At 37.7% G+C, this 26,093-nt stretch overlaps 1 protein-coding gene across 1 annotated transcript in view; it reads right to left on the bottom strand.

Annotated features, from left to right (window-relative positions):
- LOC134533431 (uncharacterized) overlaps positions 1-26,093 on the bottom strand; it is a 524,041-nt gene that overhangs the window by 14,670 nt on the left and 483,278 nt on the right. The window contains exons 13-18 of the mRNA XM_063370954.1: positions 24,819-24,966; positions 18,217-18,446; positions 15,396-15,538; positions 12,428-12,613; positions 6,809-6,895; positions 756-933 (exon numbers count right to left, since the gene is read on the bottom strand). Of these exons, the coding sequence (XP_063227024.1) occupies positions 756-933; positions 6,809-6,895; positions 12,428-12,613; positions 15,396-15,538; positions 18,217-18,446; positions 24,819-24,966 (972 nt within the window). The remainder of the gene's footprint in view (positions 1-755; positions 934-6,808; positions 6,896-12,427; positions 12,614-15,395; positions 15,539-18,216; positions 18,447-24,818; positions 24,967-26,093) is intronic.

The raw sequence follows: 26,093 nt of genomic DNA, 5'->3' as shown, positions 1-26,093 counted from the left end.
TTGTTTACTGCCCATAATCCATTTGTTTCAGCTGTAAAAACCTAGTAATTCTCTTTTTTATTAAACCAGCCTTTTGATTTATTAACACTAGGAAACATATGTTGCAGTTGTCTGGCCTAGAATTAGACTTCCCCTTCACTGCTGGAATAGCTGGAGGAAGCAAAGTCAGCCTTCATTTTCCTTGCACTGTATAATTCGCTATGGCCTGGACTTGCTGAGGAACGGGTTTATTTTAATTCATTTTGTGTATTGAGAATGTTAAAGATATTTACTGAAATAAGTTGTCTAAGTCCATTTTTCTTAAAACAAAATGACAGTCCTAAAAAAAGATGAATTCGTAACCAAGGCACATTCATTCTTGCCACAAGGGAAGAGAAGCGCCTGTTTGTTTCCCCAGTCTGACCATCGGCTGGTTTCAGGTATAAGCGGGAAACGTGAAGAAAGCTAGCTAATCACTGAGCTTTAGTGTAAGGAGCGGATGACATCTAAGAGAGGAGTGAAGTACGTTGTCTCAAAACTTTAGTGTGCTTATTTGAAGATTGGAAATATTATTGAAATAACGTACTTGAAAAAGAGAACAAAAATTTAATAAATACACATTTCATCCTTCCTAAAAGTAGGGGGAAAAAAAACAACTCTTCCTTTGTTCTACATTTGCCTCTGAAAACTGTAAAAATGAAGTTAGAGATTTGTAACGTGTAAACACGTATTAAAAAAAAAAACGTTATTTACAGGCTGTAATAGTAGGTACGTACTGGATCCAGAGCCACTGGGCAAGCTCTCAAGGGAGCTGGCAGACGGGAAGGCAGAGTCCCCCTTCCGCTCAACATTGGTGTCCCCGGACGTCTTGGTCCGAGCTGCCTTCTTCTGTAGGCCTCTGATGCGACCGGGTGCTGTTGCGACTTCTGCTGTGACCTTCACGCCATCATCACTCTGCAACACGTGACGCCAACGTCAGATACCTGACTGACATTTAGGTTGTTAAGAGCATAGCACAAATCTCTACAGCGCTGAGCAGACATTGACTTAAACTTCTCAGAATTACTTTCAGTGGGCGGAAAATTCTGGATGATTTATGGCATTTGTAATGTTATCAGTTCAGAAGTAGTACCAAGGACAGAACATAAGCAAAATTTTTATTTTATTTTTTTATTTTTAGCAGTTCTTCTAATAACAAAATAAAAAAAAAAGTTAAAGAAAATTTGCAACTATTCTTTGATTTTAAACTGTGGTTTGTAAGTTAGTGAAAATTCTGAACTTGAGCAGAAAGTATTTCCTGTCTTAAGAAATACAAAGTCAGGAGCACATAAGGAGAGGCAGGTGCATCAATCAGGAAACGAGCAATAACATGAATGATGAGATGCCAGTGTACTTGAAAACAATTCTCAAGACCTTGATAGCCATAACGGATGTAGTAGATATATTCGGTGCATTTGTGTTGTGCTTGGTAGGTCATTATGACCCTTCTTCACTTTACCTAATAATCTAGGCATCACAATGATTCCCCTTTAGTATTCTTAATGCATAACATTTTATTGTTTTAATAAGATGATCCACACAGCACCGCATCACACATCATCTAAAACAACAGTAATATAAAACACATCCACTGAAAACCTCTTGTGATGGGAAATAAATTTGAGTGACTATGCGTACATGAAAGTAACATATTTGTGTTCTTAACTTCTAGATGTATGCTCTTTTAGTCATCATAGTGCTATAGCCAAAAACTTCCAGTCTTTCTTTACGGTCAAATTGATATTACAATCAACAACACACATAAATAAAAAAATTGGGGACAATTTATACTATGGCAGCACTCACAAATTATTTTCTCCAAATTAACATTTGTAATATTTTACAAATATTCTCCCTTATAATATACACATTACAAATATTAAAAAATATATATCACAAAACTCAAAACCAATATAGCATTTATGATAGCTGCTAGCTACATGGATTATATAATATTTTACTTACAAAGTGAAAAATCTATCAACTAATCCAAACATATATTTTTTGCGTTGATGTTATTTTTGAAATGAAACTTCTTAACAGCTGGTAGGTTAAGTTGAGTGATGACGTCATTGTAAGGTAACAGAAATGAATATATGTAACGGAAGTAACGGAGGTAACAGATATTGTTTGAGGGTGTGAGGTTTAAAAAGAAGGCTGCCCGATAAGGGGGCAAGGGGAAAACAACAAATAGAGGGATTAAGACAAGTGAATAACTCGGCTGGTTTTTTGTCGCCATGTTTGTTACAGTTGTGAACATTCATTGTGTACTTATTAATTTCATCAAACAAGTGAATTTTTGAATATTTTTAAATTAAACTTCTTCATAGCTAGAAACACAGAGATTTTAATTCACCATAATTGTTATAATTGTGAACTTTCATTTTGTACTTAATTATATTTTAGTTTTATGGTTCAAGTGAATTTACGTATCTTTTGAAGTAATAATTCTTTACAATTGGTAACACAGATGGCAGTAGTGTTAAAGTTAATGTGTGCCATGCAGCTGTATGTACTCTACAGAGGTTGCTTTTAGCAATGAGCAATAGGAAAAATAATTAGACTGTGTGAATGTTTTGTATCGTGAATAATTATTTTAAAATGACTATCCTAAACCCAGCAAATTTTTTTATTATGATAGGGGCACAGTCAAATTGTGTGAACGTTTGGTTAGTTTAGATCCAATAAAAAAATTGTAAAATAGTGTAAACAAGTGGTTAGGTTAAGTTAGCTACATTTTAAATACATACCTAAAGCCATTTTTCATGATTAGTAGTAACCACAAATACAATTTTTGGAATTTTTTTTCATGAAAGAGCACTTACTCTATAAAATTACCTAAATATTCTAGTATTTAGTGAAATTTCTTTACAGCAGTTAGGGTAAGGCAATGAGATCATCAGAGTGAAATGAAAGTGTGGTGCTCGATGGCACATTTCTATTAAAGCACATTTAAATTTGTGCACTTGCATATGCATACTTGCACAATTGTATATTTGCGGACTTGCATACTCACATACTAGTTCACTCACTTACTTGCACACATTCCTATACATTCTCATAGTTCTATCTTGTGAAGTCTCACTTCTAACGTGCGCTCCAGTGTTACCAGTGTTTTATCTATGGAGGAGTGGCATAGCATCGAAAGATGCCCAGATGCCCGGTGTTCCCTTGAAAAATTATGGGTTATAACTAGGGCCATGCATATTTCGCGAAAAGATTCTGAGACTAGCTGAAAGTTAAAACACTGTAGCATCGTCTGTATTTCGTGATTGGGTGAGTTTCTTTCAGGTACATGATGATTGTTAAAACACCAATCACAGTAATTCATTGCGGAACCAAATGCGTCCTGAGTGGCTCAGCCAATAAGGCAACTAATTCTCTCGCAGACGGCCGCCAACCACAAGGAAGAAACCGCTGGTGCGCGTATACCTTGTTGCAGTCTAGTAGGCATTCAGATTTATTCGCGAAAAATGCCTGCCCCTAGTTATAACATTATATTTTCAGAGTGCTTGCTAAAACTTTATGTTCATTTGGACATTGAACTTCAGCCAGCAGCCGAGAATTTCTTCACTCTTTATATTCTTTGCCATTTTCACTCCAGCAAACGCCAGCTTCGGCTGGTGTTTGGTCTCGCGCATCGTTCTGCCTCGGTGCTGTTATCTATCGCTGAGCGGCCTTGGGAATTCCGTGGGCCGCCATGCGGAAGTGGCGCAAAGGCACGCCGCCCTTCTGGACTGTTCGGATGTTTGATTGGTTCGGGATGACGCGACTCATCACAGCTGCACTCGTGGGTTCTGGAAAGACGACCCACTAGTACTTAAGCAACGACGCGGGCCTCCGAGCAAGTTCCGAGCGAGTCCCGCGACAGTTCAGGAGTTCCGAGAGTTACGCGAGCTAAGGGAAGTGCGACATCGGAAAGAGGGCGAGAGACCCACACCCTGAGAGTGGCACGACGTGGATTTTGATTGGATTGCGAGAGTGCAGCGAGTGAGTGACGCAAGACTGTGTGTGTGGAGAGGCGTGAGGTAAGGGGCGAACCACTGTTGAGCCTAGCTCCAGTGAGGAGTGCGAACTCTGGAACTTGACAGACATTGAGTGACTTGAGAATAAACATTTTTAAGTGCTAGTGATTTGTAATAGGATATCTTGAAGTACAATTATTTATTATTAATGTAAATATTAGTAATTAATAAAACTGTGAAAAAACCTAATTGGGCTATACCTTAGAAATCTTTTTTTTTCTGTGCATTTAAAAAGTTTACATGGCCATGTCATTTAGTTGCATAGCACTGTTGTAGTGTTTGAATTTATAGATTTTGTTGATAAAATATTTATACGATCCAAATGTTTTTTGACTCCGACTACAACAAAAAAACGTTTTTTAAATGGTGTATGTGTGTATATAAAATAACATCTATGTTTAGTAACTTTATTTTTACAGTAAGATTTGTGTGTGTGGTAAAATAGATAAAATTTTTAAGCTGTAATTGACAGTATTACTTTGTATACTAGATTAATAGTTTGTATGATAAATAATAAATGTAGCTGTAATTCAGGCAAGATTTATTATTTTAACAAGAGGTTGTGGTAAAACTCGCTTTTTTGATTGAGCTGCATATAAGTGTTGAATATATGGTGGCAGTGTAATGTTTCATACTGGTTTTATACATGAGTAACTCTTTAATAACTGCATAGCTTGTAAAGTAAGTTTAATGAAAAACACTTACTGTATCAGAACTGAAACATACCAAATAACAAATTCAAAATAAAAATAAGATAATTTTATATAGCTTGGATGATCAGTACCAGTAACTCTGTTAAGAGAGAGAGAGAGAGAGAGTTGACAAACTCCACTGTCTCAATCACATAATGAATAATGTGATTGTTTTATAAGCCATCCATGTTTTTAGCTTTCCAGAATAAAATGTAAGCATTTATCAGAAACAGACAGATATCAATCTTATGTTTAAAGAAACATGCAATTCATATTTTTTGGAAATGGAAAATCTCTAACTGCAATTCCTGAAAAAGAAATAATGGTATATAACATAAGTACAGGAATGATGTGTACAAATGTACTTTGTAAGAGTTTAAGCATTTGGATTCAACATCTTTTCTGAGGGAGAAACATTTTGTTTATGAACCTGTACAACTGTGTGTACCCATTTAAAAATATCACAATACACCACTGCTAATGAGTAGGGTGCATACCATAGCAATTAAAATTATATATTCCTGTGGGATGCCACAAAAAAAAAACTTAAAGCCATGCATTATAACCACTAAAAATAATGATAAAAAATTTTTTCTACTACACTGTCATTAATTCAAAAAAATGTGAAAAAAAAAGAAGACACAATCCCAAAAACAATTGACGTCGTCCGGGCCTGCGGCCCCTTTGAGCCCGATATGCCACCGCCCAACCACCATCTCTGTTCAAACCTCCCGCTTGTGTGTGCGTGTGTTGCTAGCCCGGCAAGATGACGCTTAGCTGCAGTGCGCCGCACCCCTAATATATATTAATTAATATTGTAATCCTTTTTCTTTCCGCCCCAAAACAGTGTAACGATGGCTATGCATGTGAGTGTCTTTTAATTAATAAGTTCATGATCTTTTGTTATTTAATAAGTCCAAGCACGAACAAGGACGCTCCCTAGCGGGCGACGGAGGAACTAGCATGCAACTCATTTGAACCATGTTTTATGCTTATAAGTAATTATTACAGACGGTCTGGACATGGAAGTAATTTAATAATTATTGTAAAAGGATTTATGTATTTTCTAATAGTAACCCGGGGCACGCTACAGCAAAGTGTAACGGTAATTGTGTTCGGCACGAAGGGGCGCCATGTTGCCTCCCGCGAGCCATGAGCTCAGCCCAGTCTCTCCCTCCTGCCGGCCGAGGGCAGACGTGTCTCTGCCTTGAGGCGACCACATGCGTGGTTCGCCTCCTCACCTAATCTAATTCGTGCCTCGGGCGTTTAAAGCTGTATCAACGGAGGATCGTGTAAAGACGTGTACCGTGAGTAAAAATAAAAACCAATTAACTGAGTTACGTGTTTTGTGTTCGGGGGGCCACGTGGGTCCTTAACCTGGTCAGAGGCGTGTGGGACGCCCTAAGAGCCCACTGATATAATTAGGAGCGTGCCTGACGCTGAGAGCGGGCCTAGTTAGGGACAGGTGATACGTAAAAAGTCAGGAGGGCTAATATCTCGCCGCACACGGGCCACGTAACGCCCTGAGTTAAGAGTTTTCCAGCTGGGTCCACGTGCCCACTCACGTGGTGGCGCCCATTAATCTCGACCGATATTCCCATCTCAACACCGGTACGCCCTCACAATGAAGATTAAATTCACTGGGAAAAATTGTGCTAGTAAGTGATGTAAAAATTAAATCTTAAAGAGTTCTCATTATTTAAACATTTTTTCATACATTCCTGCCAGTATAATGGACCCTTCTGTTGGCTGAAGTTTGGTTCAAACACAACAATAAAATTTAAAACAGAGGAAAAAAATCTCTTTTTACATTCATTGGTTCAGAAGAAAAATACAATATCTATCATTGTAATCTGACCAATAAAAAAATATAATCTTCATTATCAAGTATTGTGCAATTTTCAAGCTAACCATATTCACCCTAATTTATTAAAAAATAATATAATTATAAAAATACAATAGTTTCGACCTTTTTCACAAATTGAGTGCTTCTACACTGACTTCTGATTTCGATGTTGTGTAGGTGATGTTCTGAAAACGTTCGTAGTACTATACCACATCCCATTTACTCACAGCATGCACGGTAGCCAACTGCTGAGAGTGATGTTCCCCTTCTTCCTGGTCTTCATAGTCAGAGCTTGGACTCGTGCTGCTATGGCTCTGCAAAAACTGATCATGTTATACAACATGCATAGCCAACATGCATGCTCACATTCAGGAATGAAAACGCAATGGCTGCTTCCAAATAAGTAATCACTTGCTTATCAGGGTCAAACAAAGATTTTGAGACACAATTTTTGTGACTGATAAATATAAATCCATGTGCAGAACACTATGTATGTACAAAAAAAAAACAGGAATTTTTTCACTATGCTCTTTTTAAAAATCTCAGATATGCTTTAATTATTCCCATGCTCACAAAAATAGGTACATACTGTCCGGACCAAACGTTCTGATAGCTGGCTGCGCAGGGGTGAAGGGGCAAGGCGGCGGAGGGGCAGGCGATTCGCGCGCAGGTCGGTACGTGTAGCGTTCAGCATGAAAACATTGCTACGTGACCAACTCGCAGCGCGTGTTACGAGTAGAGGTGTAAAAGTAACGAAAATAAGCGTACCCGTATGTATTCGTTACTATAACAATCAGTACTCGTTACTATCGTATCGTTACTCGTTACATCTGATACCGCATAAAATGCAACGAATTGAGTCGTATTGCGTACGCGTACAGTATGACGTCCCGTAAATAATAATAAATAGAATATATACAATTAACAATATTTGATAATTAACAGTTTTTGTTAACCAAGAAACAATTAAAACTCATTAGAGCGGCTTTATTATATTATCTCTTTTAAGATAATAAAAAAAACGTGAAAATTCGCGATGATAAAAAACAAAAACATAGATATTTCTAATTTGTAAAAAATACTTTCTTACGTTGTTTGTGTTCCAATCTCAAACTTTGTCTACACACACAATACCTTTAATAAACAGTAAAAAACTTGGACGACGAATTTCCAAATTATACTTTACTTAATAAACAAACATCGTTCTTTGTAACGTAAATTCATCGAATATGCGCGCGCATGCGTGAAACATACGAAAAATGCGAGTAACGAAATGCAGCCGTGTGTAACGTTTCGTTACTCGTATATAGACGGCGCACCCGTTACTCAGTAACGAATACATACGGTTTGCTACAGCTCTAGTTACGAGACGTACGGAAATGGACGGACGTGGACGTGGACGTGGACGTGGACGCTGCCGACGGCCTCATAAAGTTATTCATAGTCGAGAAAGAGACATTATTGCTAAAGTAGTGAACAATGACTTCAATGCCTTAAGGGGGAGGTTATCAATACATTGTTTATTTATAGTATACCTTTATATTTTTGTTTGGAAATTGTATTTATTCTGTAGACATTGATACTTACGATTTTGCTATTGTGAATTATATTGTATCTTTCATAATTTTGTATAGTAGCATTTTATTGTCTAATTTTGCATTTTACAGTATTATGCATTTAACCAAAACCGGCGACCAGGTCAGTTTGATTTTTAAATTCCTGAGATTTATGTTTTATTGTTTCATGTAATTTAACGAGTTAATTACCCGTACAGGGTGATTTTATTTAATTTTCTTTCTACAGTATGTGGCACTTTTACCAAGAGAGTATTATATTTTCATGTAATTGATTTTTTTAAACTTATGCTTGTGACGAGGTATATTAAAAATACGTTTTTTCCCCCTGCAGTAAACTTCATTTGCTAAATTTATTTGCGCGTAACATATTTATTTCATTACACATTCCTTGATACCGACTCATATCTATATTTAACCTTGTTTTTCAGCTAGCAACATTTGGAGACAGATGATTATTGGATAAAATATCTGTCGAGATGAAATTCAGACTACTGGTAACGTGTGCATTGCATTCATATGGGTTGATTACATTGCTGTTTTTGGGTTGCTAATATAAGTCACACCATCGGTTTTACATTTCTCGTTATATAGTGAAAAAATTATATGGGCCTAAGGTGTCATGATAAGGACGAGTGAAACCCAAAGCGTTGTGGCCTGGGGAGCGATGAGAAAGCGATACACGCATATGTTTTTGTAACAGAGATAACACGTCCGAGCCGTGACGGGCCGTGCCGAATGTGCGCCGCGTGTGACCGGGCCGTGCCGACATTACGCGCCTACAGCACTAGGGAGTCCAGCTACCACAACGTTTGGTCCGGACAGTAAGTACGCAGGTATAATGTTTACAATTGGCTGGAACTGAATTATGAGTCACGTTCCATACGTACACCCTGACTAGTCAATATCCTATAGTTACTGGAAGTAGGAGTATCTTTCCTTAATGCATATCAGGTTTGTAAATCAAATATTTTAAGAGTGAAAACCATAAAAAAAATTCAAATATAATGTATTTCCAGTCAGATTTTAGGGATGATGTAAAGACAGCAGATAAAAAAAAATGCACACAAAACAAAATAACCAATGACTCATATCCAGATTTCAAAAGTGACAAACGTTGATGGAAAGAGGACCTATGACAACAGAAGACGCCAATACATATAATTAGGCATTCACTGCATTAAAATATACATTCAGTTAGAAAGTTTAAACTTGAATGGTTTTAATTTTTTTACATCCTTGAGATTTCTAGGGAGCAATACAGCAAACAAATAATAGATTTTTGGAAGATACTAATTTATTTTCAATAAATTTCAATTCTTAGCGGCAATCTGTTCTGTGGATGAAAACTAATGGCAAAAACTAAAATCTGGCCTTATTAGCTATTGAGTGATTTATTGACAAGGAAAAACCCATAATTAACTAAAAACAGTTTCAAAAAAAATTCTTTAGTGTTTTTTATTTCTCTACTTTAAGCCAGACCAGCCAAATGCAAATCCTATTGGCTAAAACTTAATAGTTTCATCATAAATGATCCAAAAAAATGTTACATACTTAAAATAGCATATCTAGAAGATTGAATGGCAAAAATTTTAAAATGAGAATATAGCCTACTCTGCTGTAGACACATGATCAAAAGAATATTTTCACTTCATGGATCACTATTAACATATTCAGGTTGAAGATTTAATGCACAGTTTGTGAAGTTCTGTTTATTTTTTACAGTACATTTTAAACCATGACCGATTATGGACAATATTTAATGTATAACCCTGCAACATGACATCAGTTGGAACTAGCGAAATATGAGTACCAGAATTAAGGAAATATTCAATAATTTGAGTATAACTTTATAAAATTGTTTTTGACCAAAACCCAAGTAAAAATTTAAAAAATATGTAAATAAAATAAATTTTTAGAACATTAGTTATAAGAATAAGTACAATCCCTTAAACAGCAAGGCTATCAAAACAATATATTTCAAAAGTAAAATGTTTCAGTGAGCTAGGTAATTTTGTTTGAAAACAAAATACAAAATATACTGAATTTTGTGACTGGATTTTTTCTACCTCAAGAACATTACCAAAATTGAATTTTTAAAAAAAAAAAAAAACCATGAGAGATTGCCATATTATTGCAACTTCAAATTACACATGTCAGTACCTTACATAGTGTATTTATGTTGAAGGAGAAAATAAGTTTTGTGTTTTGTGATGAATATAAATGTAAATCAAAAATTCAAGTGATAACTTAAAATAATAAGTAGTATTACTGATTATTATCCTGAAATGCTGTAGTGATACATTAGTTACCATTTATCCTATTTTGGGGTTAGTTTTACATAGTATTAAAAATGATTTTAAGCAATGGCACCCATTATTTAAAATACTATTTAAATATTAAGTAAGCAAAAATTATTTCATCATTAACTGTTCCCAATCCAAAATATTGAAACTTACAAATATATAAATATATTGATTTAGGTTATAAGAAGTTAAAAATGAAGTCTGTTAAGATAATTTTCAGCTATTAAAAAATTCTGATATGTTCTGCATAAGATGTGATAATACATTAGCTAGTGTCCACTACAAAGCATTTCTTCCATCAGTACACAGAATTGTCATCTACAGTTTGGTGTTACTATTCAGAAGCATCCAGAAACTATTAATTAAAGTTTACTGTCTGGACTAGCTCCAGTGACCATCATCTACTGTGCCGTATACGACTAAAAACAGAGTGCACATTCAGCTACGTAAACTAAATTATTAATGCAAAAATTGTCTTTTAAAAACTAATTTAATAATGAAACCAAACAAATGCCTCCACACCTAAGCCATTTTTATTTCGGTTGTAGGAAAGAAATTTGCCAACTAAACATTTCAACTACCATAGCAAAGATGAGCATGGAATGGCCAAACTAACTAATTAAACAATTGTATTATCATAAATGATTTTCGTCTAAATAAAGTTTTAAAATGTATTTAGAAACATTTAAACTATTATGTTGAAAAGAATAAATATTTTAAAAAACTATTTATATGACATAATTCTGTAACAGAAATCCCAACAAAAAAATTAATTTAAATAAAAAAAGATGACCCAAAAAAATATTAATTTCATATTATAATAGAGCCCATAAATTTAAAGTAGGATATTCAAAATGTAAATGAGAAGTTTTGCCTTCTATCTCTGTTACTATAGATGTTCTTATCAACGTACGGGCTTGCAGACTAGCTTAAAAATATACTTAAGGCATAATGGACTCTTGTGTCTGGAGTCAAAACTTATATACTGAGATGATTAATAATGCTGACTTATACCACTGTTATGCTGATGTCACTAACTTCATTCATCTGGCTTCACTCTGTTCCAATTTATTCTTCTTAGCAATTCTTTTGTTGTCTGTTATTTACGCCCTTTCATCAAAGTTTCTTAGGTTTCCTCAACGGTGGATGGGCCAATAGTTTGACAGAATATATGTTGCCAAAAAAAATTGTTACAAGCAAAAATTTGAGAAAAAAATATATTTGCAACAGAGAGAGGGAGAGAGAGAGATGTTTTTACAACTTGTAACATAAAAGTGCATGTGTTAGACTCATCATGTGTGAGGGAGGGGAAATGCAATAGGCCACGGCTGATTTCTTCACCAATATCCCTGATTTGAGTTGAGTGTGTGTTGCCTATGATAAGTAGAGTCTGTCATAGTTTTCTTAGTCATGTCTGACACAGGCCTTACAATTGAAGACTGTCACATTTTTAAGTGTATAGGTTGAAAATAAATTAATCTGGTTAAATGTGGGGAGATTTCGGAGAAAACATTTTCAAGTATTTCAATAAACTACCCCTAACAAGAATAAGCTTTACAAGTCGGAGAGGACATGTGTTTGATTGTTGGATTCAAAACAAAGCAGAACACTCAGGACATATTTATTCCAATAAAGCAGTGAAGGACTATTTGGGTGAATCACTAGTTTCATCACCAAGAAAGTGATCAATATAAGTGTAGATTCTTCCAAGATATGAGTGATGAGTAAGGCAGATTATCTCGTCTAGTGACCAACCATCGTCAATAAGTTAAGTGATTTTTCAATTTTTACTTAGTACTCCTTGTAACGTCACGACGACAGACAAACGTGTAGTGTACCTAAGCTCTGGTTATCAGAAGGTTTACTTCAAAATTATCACTTCTTAGAAGAGATCCAGCAACTCCCTTGCTTGATGGTGCCAGTGAAGTAACGACCATCCCACACATCCGCGACTGGTGCATCGTACCTTGACACGCTGTTTCTCTGGCCGACGCTGGGACTCGATCGAGTTGGTCTCCTCAAGACCGTTGTTCTTCAACAAGATGGGGCTCCAGGACATTATCGGACCACCATTAGAGAGTGGCTGAACAACCAGTTTCCAGTGTGGATCGGATGAGGAAGACCTCTTAACTGGCCTCTCAGAAGTCCCAACCTGACAACGTGTGACAGTTGGCTACAGTCATTCGGGAAGCAAAAAAATGTTTTTGGCTTGAGAATGAACTCTGCTGCACAGTTAAACACACAGATTCATGGTGTCTTCATTACGATATATTCCAATCTCCTCCTCAGGCGGCAGCGGGCATCTAGATATACGCAGCGACGAATAAAACTGTCCGCAATTGAAATTTTTAGTCCGTTCTGTACATTTTACAATTCCATTATTATTATAATAAGTGATACATGATTAAACAATCAAATCCATAGATCCTCCGTTATTTAATTTAAACCCTACATTACCATTATTTTTCTCTTAGAACTTTGTCATCCAATCTCTAACCTTTGTTCTAAGCTCCTCTGAATGCTAAATTCCACGTTCCAGGACATTCAGAATTTCAAATTGCAATATTACTTGTTATGGAATAAACACCTTAAGATTAAGAAACACTTGTCCCCTTTCTCCTTCCATTTATAAGAATGTAACATTTTCTAGTAATTATTTATTTAAGGCACTTCTGGATATAGTGGATGCCACGAAAAAAAATTACATTTTATAACTTCCTTCATTGTGGCATTACACATTTATCAATCAATATTTCGTACTACTTCATTGACTGAAACCCATTATAAATAACATTTAATGAATAATGATAATTTCATCATGATCTGTACATTACATTATTCCACGAGATTACACATCACCACAATTTTTTTTTGTTACTGTAATTTTATTTTACTAAAGGAAACGTTCCACAATAATTCCTACTTCAACAAAGACATATCTGAGTCATAGCCACTGAAAATACATAAAATGTCTTTTTAATTACTGGTACTTTTTTTAAAAAAAAGCATAATAAGTGTTAAGTCATCTATTGGTATCCTAAGTACAAAACCACACATTTATGATGTATGCACTTACATTTGATATTTGTTTATAGCCCGTTTAATCATTAATTGTTTCATTTCATAAATACTTTCAGTAACTGTTAACCAGCAAAGAGATTACTGATGGTTCTTCAGTTTAAACCAATAAGGCAGTGACAGTCAGAAATGATCCAATATTAGGTACTGCTTATTAAGTTGATATTTTTGAAATGCCAGGCAATGAAAGTAATTATAATAAAATGTTAAAAAGCTCTAAAGGTTAAAAATTATGCTTTAAAATAAATTTTACCTTAAATAATAACTAAAGTACTAAATTATGTGTCTGAGATCATTTACACTTTTTTTTTGAGGTGGATGGTTAAATTTATATTTTCTTTAAATTCTGCATCATCATCTTCAATTGTGTCCAGCCGGTAGCTAACTTTATTTTTCTCCATCTGCCTCAGTCCTCAAACCTCTCTCCTGCTCTCATTTACTAACCAACTTATCTCTGCTTCGCCAAGCTTTTATTCATCAGCTCTCCCTCCTCATTTTTGGTTTATCTTGCATCCTTCTTCCATATAATTTGAATCCCGCATTCTTCTTGGCGCCATATTCTAATTAATTTATTGTAATGTTACATACATGAAGGATCTTGGACAGTTGGGAATTTTCAAGTGATAGTTTACTTTACTTCAAAAGGCCTTGCCTCTAGTTGAATTCACTTGTATAAACTGCCTGCCTTTACCTAGTAAAAATTAAAACAATTATGACACCCCATGAAAACTTTAATTGTAAGAGTTCATTTTTTTTTTTGAAAATTAAATCTTTTCAAGTAAACACAAAAGGCTGCACAACTGCGCACCAGGGCCGACTCAGCTGGCCTGGATGGTGGAAGGGGAATCATGTTGGGCAGCACCAGACGGTTCGAGAAGCATGTTCCTTAAATTTTTGAGGTGGTATGAACAGTCAGCCAAGGATCAGTCTGGCCTATATGAAGGTGGCCAGTCGGATCGAGTTAGTACCAGTTCAGGCAGGCACTCTTCATTATGTAGTCTGCAAGTTTTTTATCCCTAATGGGAGAAATTTTAAATATTTTTAATTGTTAACTTTTGATTATTAGTTATGAGTTAATTTTTAAACATAGATTATAATACTTCTTATAAAAATTAAGTTATAGATATTGTAGGGTTTAAGTGTTTAATAAAGCTTTTAGTTTAATTTATTTTATATATTTTTAACTGATTTGTCATGATTTTTTACACCCATCAAAAAGTCCTATGGAAGGCAAAAACTTACCAATTTCATAAATTCATTCATTGTGGTTTATTTTAGTTTTAAGATTTGTTATCCTTTAAGTGCATTACTTTAGAAGAGATGAGTTTCCTGAGATATGGTGTCCCCTATGGCCACCCTCCCTCAAGTAATAATGAGAGTTTTTGAAATATTTTTATTCTTAGAACGACTGTCCTTTATTTCATATTCATGCTACAATATACTTAAAATATATTTTAATTGTAATAAGGGAAATTGTAATCCAAGTTGTCTTAGGTATTTAAGTTATTAGTTTTTCATAAGTAAACATTTAATTTTCTTCTGTTGAAATAATTTGTTCAGCCATTTCATGAAACAAGAAATACTTTTCGAAGTGATGAAAGCAATTTTAGTATAACTGGTAAATAAAAAATGAGACATTCTTGGCTCTCCAGTCCATTTCGGAGTTTAGGGGAATCTACGCCATGCAGCAATGATCCTTCTAACATACCTCTAAGGGTCTATCACTATAGGAGAGAGTTTAGCGGATCATGCAGTCTGCATAACACGCATGGGTGCAGTGAAGTAAAGGCTCTCGAGAAACGTGGGGCGAATATAACTTTCCGTTGCGTTGTGTGCAGGAGAGGTTGAGCACGTACCGTGTAGCCAACCATCTTGTGGGACGGATGGTGCGTCTTGCGGCCGACCGATGGGTACACGTACGATGGAGACGGCAAGGTCGAAGCACCTTCCATCTGCTCTGACCGGCTTGTGTCTATGGACATGGTGGACAGTCTTGAACCTGAAAGCACCACAAGGCTTCACTCTCCAAGTCTGGTATACGTTATTGCAATGAATTCTATTCAAAATGGAAAACTATGCATCCAGAAAACATTAAATTAAAGTTCTTTAAGCTCTGTAAAACTTCTCTTTGTTTTAAAAGGACTTCTTCAAATACCTAATTGGGAGTAACACCTTTTCTTCCCATACATTTCTATGACATAGTTACACTCTAAAATTAAAAAAAAATAATTTTATGACAGCAGCAAGTATTGCGGTGGCTGTATGAATTTGTTTAATTTGATCAAATGTTATCCAGATGCTTTGTGTTCCATCTTGAATACTTTTTTATTTGACTCCAAATTCAAAGTCCTATACAAGACTTGGGAAGCACGTTAGACCGTAAGTTATAGTACGTTTTCAAACTTGCAGTCAAAGTTTGTTGGTCAAGTTCTCTCGCACTCTGCACACATTTGAAAAAAATTATAAAATGCATATAATAAAAAAAATAAAACATGACTTTAATGGAGATATTTTTCTTCAGTTTAGGTCAGCATCCATAATATATAGTGTTACATGCGTGCTAGGAGGCCAGGTACCTGAGCTATCCTTACAGCAGGTCTGACGTCACGCATATCACGCGAGCCCGGCCGGATTACAAGGGTCTGGCTAACCATCCCCTTCTGCTTCCCGCATACCCTCACGCCTCGAACTATTGTCACTGACACTTTAAGCGACCTGGGAATTCTGCTGGTTTCCCGAGGCTGCCGCGCGGAGTGGCGCGAATAAACGCCACCATTCTGGACTTTTCGGGCGTCGGGTCTGCTTGGGATGACGCGACGCGTCACAGCTGCTCTCGTCCCTTCAAGATGGACGCCACGGGTATTAAAGCGACGACGCCGGCCTTCGCGGGAGAACGGAGAGTTCGGAGAGTTCGGAGAGTTCCGCGAGTGAAGGGAAGTGCGACATCGGCGAAGAGGGTGAGAGACCCCCCTCGAGAGTGGCGCGACGAGGAGCGACGGGACCGTGAGAGTGCGACTGAGTGGCGAGAGGCTGTGTGTGTGAGGACAGGCGCGAGGTAAGGGGCGAACCACTGTTGAGCCCAGCTCCAGTGAGGAGTGCGAACTGTGGAACTTGACAGACATTGAGTGACAGAGGAATAAACATTTTTAAGTCCAATTGGTCGGTGATCAATGATATTTAAGTAATATTATGTATTAGTTATGAAAATATTAGTAGTTAATAACACTGTAATAACAATTAATTGGGTTATTACTTACGAACCAAATTTTTTTTCATCACACAAATTGACTATATTCTTTGAAAAATAAATATTATGAATGTTTCACAAGGTAAGCATTATTTCATGTCGACATTTCCAAATGTAATAATTGAAGTAAATTATGATTGCAGAATAGTATAAATGTGTATCTTAAAACGTTTAGGGCACTTTGTGGACAGTAATTTTGTACTATGCAAAAGAATTTATTGTAAACATGTGTCCGATGGGAAAGTATGTGATTCTCAATTTTGATGAACTACCAGAAACATTAATACAACTGACATTTATAAACAGAAGCCTAAACACCAATTTCCAATTTTCTAACTTAAAAAATGACAGTTAAACTTTCATACAAACTTTCATCCCCTATTTAACCCTCTTAGGGGATGTATTTTCGATTTGCTTTTTTAGTGCTTGCCTATAAGGAACTATTATGCATAATTTAATACTTCTAGACCCATTGGTTTAGGCTGTGCCTTGTCTGTTAGTACGTCAAGAGTTTTATTAATAAGAAGATATTTCCACGTTTATGCAAAACTACATGAACGTAGGCCTTACCACCGGCTTCTAATTTTTTTTAAAGCTTAATACGGAAGAAGTCGCATATAGAGACATGATATAATGTTCAAAGGTTTGCAGGGCCGGCGCAACCAGGTCTGCCACCCTAGGCAAAAGTCGAATTTTTCGCCCCTCCCATAAATAATGTGACCAAGGACACTGTAGATACAAAAAAAATATCTTTTTTTTTTTTAGATCAAAACGCAGTCTCGAGTACCAACTTTAAAGGAAATATTACTATAATATATCGTTTTGCATTGGCATTAATTTTTTTTGACGTGACAACGTCTAATAAATCGACGAACGCCGGCTGCACGCACGAAAAAGTGTCCCGTTACGCTCATTGTACGCTTGCGCCGCATCTATCTCTCTTTCACTCGATTGGAACAACCATCGATTTCACTTTTTCAAGGCACATTCAACTTGAAACACCCCCATTCGTTTCCTACTTTTCCCATCATCGTCCTATCCTTAACAAGAATAACACAGATTGGAAGAAGTTTAAATAGCAAACATGTATAAAAATTTATAGTTAAAACAATCTCTTCGTTAAAGTAATAAACATATTTGAATTAACGAGTGCAAATAAAATAATTAATTTATCAATTAAACTGTAGATTTCATTTTCACTCCTTCTTTGTATCCATACAAAATAGTAATGATTAAAATAAAATAAAAAATCAATTTTATTCATAAAAGTATGCAAATCATTTCCATCAATGTTTTGTTATGACGTTGTCTCACGTTAAACCATCGTCCGTGAACCGACTTTACAGACAACCAATATATTTTTTTAAAATAAATATTGTATTCCCTCCCCGCCTGAAGGGGCTGGAGATGTTAGTGATGGATGGACTCACCCACGCTCTGCACGTCGGAGCCGGCGTAGTCGCCGCTCTCGCCCAGCGGGATGATGGTGGCCGGGTAGGGCCCCGACTGCGGCAGCAGCAGCCCGCGGCGAGGGGCGAGCCAGGCGCGCTGCGGGCCCGGCGCGCCGCACTCGCGGGGCAGCGAGATGTCGCCCGCCGAGCGCAGCGAGATCACCCCCTCGCCGCGCGGCTCCGGCCTCAGGTTCAGCGTGAAGCACACCCTGCCGACCACGCACCGCCGCGACTAGAGTCTCTGGCACCCGGGGGGGGGGGGGGGGGGGCATGACTTGATTCATGCCCGCCCGCCCCCCCCTCTTTTTTTTTTTTGCACATACCACTCGAATAAAGCGGGGGGTCCGGGGGGCCCTCCCACGGAAAAATTGTGTGCTATGTTGAGACGTTATATTGTAAATCAGATTAGACATTCCTGGCATACTAGTTAAAAACCTTTTTACCAGTTACGAGCTTGCCCCCCCCCCCCCCCTAGTTGCGGCCCTGTAGCCGACCACACCGCCGCAGGGCTAATGTGACTGGCGCCCCTGGCCGAACTTGAAAATGGCTCCCCCTCGTGGATTAAAAAAGAGGGGGGGGGGTTTGGGCAGGGGCGCACCAACAGGGGGGGCAAGGGTATTTTGCCCCCCCCCCCCCTCTGAAACCTTGAAGTGGGAGCAACCGGGGGCAAAGAAAGTGCTGTGTAATCAATTTTTAGATAGTAAAACTGCTTAAATAGCACCATTTTCCACCCTGAAATACAAATTTTCCCGGGGGAGGACCCCCGGACCCCGGTTCAATAAGGGGGGGGGGGGGGAATCGATGATTCTTTATAAAAATGTATATTGCCCCTCATTTGGAAATTTAGTTGTTGCGCCCCTGGGGTAGGGTTCAGTAACAGCGAAACCGTCGCGGCGGCAGACTCCCCCCCCCCCCCATGCCCTGGCGACCCTGGTGGGGGCCATCCCTGCCACCCGCTTGCTACGCCACTGCGGACCACACCGCCACGCCTTCCAATACACACAACAACCTTTTTGGACGTCAGCACGTCTCATCGACCGAGACGCAAAAAAACATATGTGTGTGTCCTTCAGTGACGTGTAACATCCAACCTTCGGTAACGAGCAAGGTCGCTTGTTCTCACGTTGCAAATACGCTTGCAATACGAAAATCGGACACGAAATAAAATGCCGAGCGTGCTGATATATAGGTATACGCAAATTTTGCTTTCAACTACAACTTCTTGACGCGGCACCCATAGTTTCCGCACTCGCCGCGCCGCTAGAATTCGTTGCCGGAGCAGCTACGTCGACTATCGAATCATTCCACTTACAGACAGAAATTTTAAACTAGCCTATATAATGTAACGGCTCCGAAATCCCGGCTTTGGACCTGATTTATGACAAGGAGTTTTATCAAAATACTGCTCATCTTGTTAAAATTCACTAAACATTTAATGCTACAAAGTTAACTTTTTGCATTTGTGCATTTTTTTTTCGCGCCATCCACCACAGATGGCAGCACTGTGGTTGTTACACATTTCCGTTCCTCGACTTTCATCGCATTCACGAAATTACTCCCACCAATTGCCGCATACCGAGAGCTAAGATGTTACAAATAAAAAATACATAATTCTGAAACGTCAAAAAATATAAACCAGGCTTGGTATATTAGAGTAGCGCATATATTTTGGCAGGGCAAGGGTTTACACATGCGTCTTTATAAACAGGTTTGTACATTTACCAATCATTATAATCGGCTAGTTTCGCGAACATTCGATTCCGGACGACTCATCTATTTGAGAGCAGATAAAAAATACATGCGCTAACCAATTCTAATTAAATAAAATTCAGTTTGTGCAGAAGTTTCGAAAAAGTTAACGATATAACAAGTGTGAAACGAAACTACGAAAGAAAGCGCGAAAAAAAATTACAATGTCAAGGCATAAGATGAATTTATACAGTCGGAATAGCAAGAAACGACTCTTAGAGAAAGAACAGCTAGTGACGATTCGAAAAAGGTTCCACTCACCGGTAACGAACGGACCAGACTCTGCAGGGAGGGAAAGAAAGTAAGATGGCGGACGTCACTCGGTATAATACGAGTGCAGGCATGATCGATTGTGTTCAACCGCGGCCTAGTAAATATTGAGACTTTAACAGAAATAACATTGATACTGAAATTTTAAACATGTGATTAAATATACCGTCTCTTTTCTTTTGATTTTCACACTTACCCGACGTATTCAAGTTAAAAACTTGCGGCCGTATCCAGATACAGCCTACCCCAATTATTTGTTTTTTTTTCTGGTGGGCTAAACGTATTGTTTCAATCGACGACATTAGATAAGGTTAACACCCAATGATACCTACCAGGAATACCTATATGGAAAGTAATTGGTCATATGGCCTATTATAAGCTGTGACGGGTCCAATAAAGGGGGGGGGGGGGGGGAAATTGTGTTTAGAAACTCATGTTTTTCCCAGAGAACGTAACTATTTACTGTAAGTTGCGATCGGGTAGGTCGTGGTATAGAGGATTCAGCCCCTGAAAGTTTTTCCTCTCGGATCCACCACTAAAATGAACCATCTAAAAATTTGCCTCCAATGATTTCGGAAAACCATGAAAATAAATTGATTAAATAACTACGATGGTTGAACCGCAATTCGATCCTAGGCCCTACAGAAGAATAACTTCCAATGTATCAACACGGTACATCGGCTTTCTCGAGCAAAGGGCACGTTTCACAGCAGGGTTGGCAGCCATGTAGCCGACCCACGGTTAATATTATCAATATTAAAATAAATAAAAATTCCATTACATAATTTAACATGTTTTACACTCTTAACACGATAAAAACTGTTGGAAATGTCTAAAAAGAATCTCGTGAACAGTTCGTGAAATCGTTTGAAGTGTTATGAAATTAATGAAGCAAATTAACGCCTATGCACTCGTCATCGTAATCTCGTATTGAGACTTAACTGCAAAGAAATAAAAACATAACCTTCATTTAATTTTTAAGCCACACTCACTCCTGCTGCACTTTTATTTTACACTTCAGTCGGTCCGCTTTGACTAGATTCCAAGTTCTGTCCAATACAAAAATTTACCCAAAAGAAAGTAAATCATCGGATGTATAGTCATAATGTCGTTTACAGTGGCGGATATGATAATTATTCTCAGGGTGGAATTAGAAAAAAAAATATAAAATTAACATTTGTGTGTTTTTAAATAAACTTACAACAACAACAACAAGGATTTTGCACTGTAAAATTATCAATCTCAACATAAGCACTTCCTGTGTAGCTTGTTATAGGTGTTGTGAAACACCCTGCATCACCAAAAATAACATACCGTCTACGTCGAAATATCACATATTTTTTCATAACTGCGCACGGGTACATTAAACATTCGCAAGAACAGAGACGAATTCATTCTCTAGCGTGGCGTGGACAACACTCTGTGTTAGATAGACATCAAGTAAAAAATTTATAAAACTCTTTAAACTTCTAGTGGACGGCAAAAGGATATACCTAAAGTAAAAAAAAACTTAACAATGGATTTTCAAACTGTTTTTATCTACGCAAACCAACGGAACGTTAAACAATATTCTTTTCGTAAATACTATTAGAAAACATAAAACTACTAGTTTTACTACATTGTGAGTTGGGATAGATAAAAGCTATGTTGCTATGCAGTTATAGACAAAAATGAACCTCACAATATGTTTCTTTCCATTTTCCTTTCTTTTTTAGCCTAACAGGACCCAATAAGAAAGTAGATTCTGACATGTGTGTTCGTGTCATTAAGTTCTTGTTTTGGTTTAATTTAAAAGTACATTTTCCCCAGTTAGGGAAGATACACGTAACGCGAAAGATGATACGAGTACTTTAACAGGGACGTAGAATCCATAAGGATTTTTAAATGCTTACATTATGAAGAAAAAAGAGCTCCAAATCAGCTCTCACTCTCACTCTCAGGGGAATGAGTTTGGTACAGTACATCATCTCGCACATAAATGCAATCATATTCTTGGAGAGAAAAAAAACATGAGGCATGGCTTGCGAAGGAATAACGGAAGGGCGTATAATGAAGACAGGGGTGAAAAAGACAGAAGAGTAACCAAGAGAGCGCCATACATTTTGAGTTCATGGCAGGCTAACCATGAAATTAAACTATATTTGCAGCGACTCTCTCGTGGCCTGAACATAATGTCGGGATTACATCAGGGTGAAAAGTATTTCTTACCTGAAAAGCATTGCAGAAGAACTGAACCCGTGTTTAAATAAGGGTTAAGAAAAAAAAAACAAGGTTTAAAAAAAAAACCAAACAAATTTTTTTTTTGTTTAAACTAAGTAGTCTTTTTATTATATTAGTTATTTTGGTTCTCGGAATGTTCAAATGAAAGTCGTACAACATCCCGCTTTCTGCCACTTATGTTGAACCAGAAAAGTTATAACATCAAAGAACTCAAGTCCAGCAAATGTGCACATCTGCCTGGACTTAACCACAGGAAAGGTATTTCCCCACAGGAAGATTACTAGGGTGCTTCCCACAGAACAGGGATTTACAGTACAGTCGGGGATTTCCCAAAGATTAGGAATGTTTTAAAAATAATATATAATTTAATAATAAATATATTTATTTTTTGTTTTTTTACTGTCTACAATTCATAAATTAATTTAATTTTACAGGAGTATTGTGGGTATAATTTACAACTTATTCAGATAATTTAAACGATAAGAATTTGATTAGTACATACTTTTTTGTTCCTGTAAATAACAAGAAACATTAATGAACTAACATTTGTTGCCATTAGAGTGAATTCAGACATTTCATTAAAAATATGAAGATATTCTGTTTAAAAATACATTATTAGAAAAACCAAATATATATAAATTGTGTGTAAATATAAATATTTATCTTTTTACCTGTCACATCTATCATTTAGGAATGCAAAAAACACGAGCGTATTCGAATGAAACGTTGTGTCAAAATTTCAAAGAACTTTCGGTGATTTTAAGATTTTGAACGAACGAATATTAACATATTTATGTACATAGCTAGTTGCAAGTATGATGCGTTGTGTTAAGTTACTGGGTTTTAACCCTCTTCACGGGATAACGGTGGTTGATCAGTTAGATAATCGCCTCCCGCCAAAGCTGTCCTGATTAAATTCTCGGCGTGGTGGCGAAACAGTTATTTTTTGTTTCATACTAGCTGGTGGGTTTCCTCGGGTTACTTCCGCTATTCCACCCACCCATTCGTTACGTCAACATTACAATCTAATTGCATCACCACTCACGGTTTATAAAGCCCTCGGAGTCGGATTTTCCCATCTTTTTGCTATAATTCAAATTTTGAACGATTTATCCCATCTTTTGGCATGTCAATATATAAATTATATATATCCCAGACCTTCTAAACCTCGTTGTAACCACACATTTACCAACAGGCTCTAGTCTGTAGGCGTCGCGAGGAAACAACTTATTACTTCACGCGGGCGACTCTAACTGACACGCTAATCATACCAGTTCACAAGTGTTGACTTTCAACAAGTGGCCAAAGCTAAGTCCTATGCCATGTCGACCAAAATTTTTTTATCACGTAATTTTTTTTGTAAGTGGTATCAAAATATCTGAAAGATATGAAAGATGGCGAGGCCTAATTCCCCTTAAGCCCAAATCACTAATTCATTCGTTCATTCAATAATTCTCTAGGAAAACATTAGGATGAATTTTAAGTTTTGGCCATGGCAGATTGCTTTACCAATTTCCCCGACTTAACAATATATGCCCGTCTGTTTTGACCAGGTTTTTGATGTGTAACATCTTAGCTCCCGGTATAGGGAATTTGGTTCGAGTAATTTCGTGAATGGAACGGAAATGTGTAACCACGGTGCTGTCATCTGTGATGAATGGCGCGAACCAAAGTTCATAAAAACCAAAGGGAAACCTTTAAAGTGTTAACTGTTCAGTGAATTTTCACAATGTGGGCAGTATTTTAATACAATTTCTTAACAAAAAACATGTCTATAGCAAGGGTTTGATAATTTTTCATTATATAGTTTAACATTTCTCTCAGAAAAATGGAATGATTCAATAGTCGACGCAGCTGCTGCAGCAACGAATTATATAACGGCGGGTGCGGTAACTACACTTGATTCGTGTCAAGAAATGTAGTTGAAAACACAATTTTCGTAAGTTCATTACTCTGGCAATTATTATAAAGAATTCTACTTTAAACTTCGTGTCGGAATTTCGCATTGTAAGTGTATTTTTCAACACGAGAACACACAATTTAATCGTTACCGAGGTTAGATGTTACACATCTAAGACAAATCTAAGAAAAATCGCTCACGTTTTATTTTTTAATTATATTTTAACGTGGATTAGATTATTTTTTGACATGGTTCAATGCCACTCGGTCATGCGCGGAAAGAGGCTTCCAAGACCGGAGTGGGCTACGAGCCACTTTGCCCCGCCAACTCGGCGCTCGTGGATGCGGGCGGTGTCGGGGGAGCTGGGGATCGAACCCGCGACCCTCGCCTCACGAGCTCCGTGCCGACCGAGGACGACTGACTAACGTCGGGCGCCACTCACCGGCCGTTCTGTATGGTGGCGGTGGGCACGGGCTGGCCGCCGGACCCCATCAGGAAGTCCTCAGGGTCGCTCTCGTAGGGCGGCTCGTCGTACCAGTGCTGGCCCATGCCGGCGCAGCGCGCGTCGTCGTCGTACATGTACGTGTCGTCTGCGAACACGCGCGGCCCGTCAGTGCAAGGAAGATGGTGGCAGAAGAGATTGATTACACACAGTGGTGTAGCCAGGATTTGTGTATGGGGGGGGGGGGGGGGGGTGTTAAGAAGCATGCCCCCCCCCCCGTATTAAAGCGGGGGTTCCGGGGGTCCTCCCCCGGGAAAATTAGGATTTTAAGGTTTAATTAGTGCTATTTTAGCAGTTTTAGGTTCTTAAATTTAAATATTGTAATGATAAAAAAATTATTAATTTTAATATGAAATTTGTTTGAGTGATGAATAAGAAATTAATTAAAGATTTGGTGCTAAGGGGGGGGGGGGGGTTGTTTAACCCCTAACCCCCCCCCCTGGCTACGCCCCTGATTACAAATCATGGAAAGATACAAACATATTGGTTGACCAGCTAAGACTGTTGGTGGCGTCTTTTCGTAGAGGAAACTACTCGCATATCGAGGAAGTATCGTCCATGCTTAAAAGAACTGCGGAAAGCTGGCTACATGCAATAATCATTTGTTTAACTGTCATGTGTGTGCTATTGAAAAATAAATGAATTATTTATATATTTTTTAAAAAAAAAGTATGTTTTATTTCTTGTATTCTGATTTCCAACTAAGCCTGTGTTTCCGCTACTGTATGTGTGATCTTTCCGTTTCCTGTGTGTACTGTGTGTACGTTCTGGGACGCGGCGGGTGGGGAGAGGGGAAGGTTGTCCGAGCACAAGCGAGAGTACTGTCATTTACACACAAACATCCACACTTTGTCAAAAACGTAGTGTAACCAAACCGATAAAAGATCTGTGTATTTCTTATGGCTTTAACGGCTTGACTTTGGCGCACCTTCGGGTGGATTCGGGTGTGTCCGCCACTCGATGACAATATTAAGTTTGTCTGCTTTTCTTTGTTCTCTAATTTTAAGGCGCTGACTGGTAGCGGAGTAAGAGGCCAGTGTAACCACTCGCCACCCCTGGTCACAACTCCAGCAAGGGCTAAAAATATGAAAGCGAACTACGCGTCCAAGCTCCCCCCCCCCCCCCCCCCCCCCCGCATGGTAGACTCTCTTCTACTATGTTCAACTCTTCATCCAGACAATCATCTTTATCCTGTGTATTCATGAGCAAATAATG

The sequence above is a fragment of the Bacillus rossius genome, chromosome 6 (genome assembly GCF_032445375.1).
Source record: "Bacillus rossius redtenbacheri isolate Brsri chromosome 6, Brsri_v3, whole genome shotgun sequence".
NCBI lineage: Eukaryota > Metazoa > Arthropoda > Insecta > Phasmatodea > Bacillidae > Bacillus > Bacillus rossius.
The sequence above is the reverse complement of the archived record's forward strand: the minus strand, read 5'-3'. Positions and strand labels throughout refer to the sequence as shown.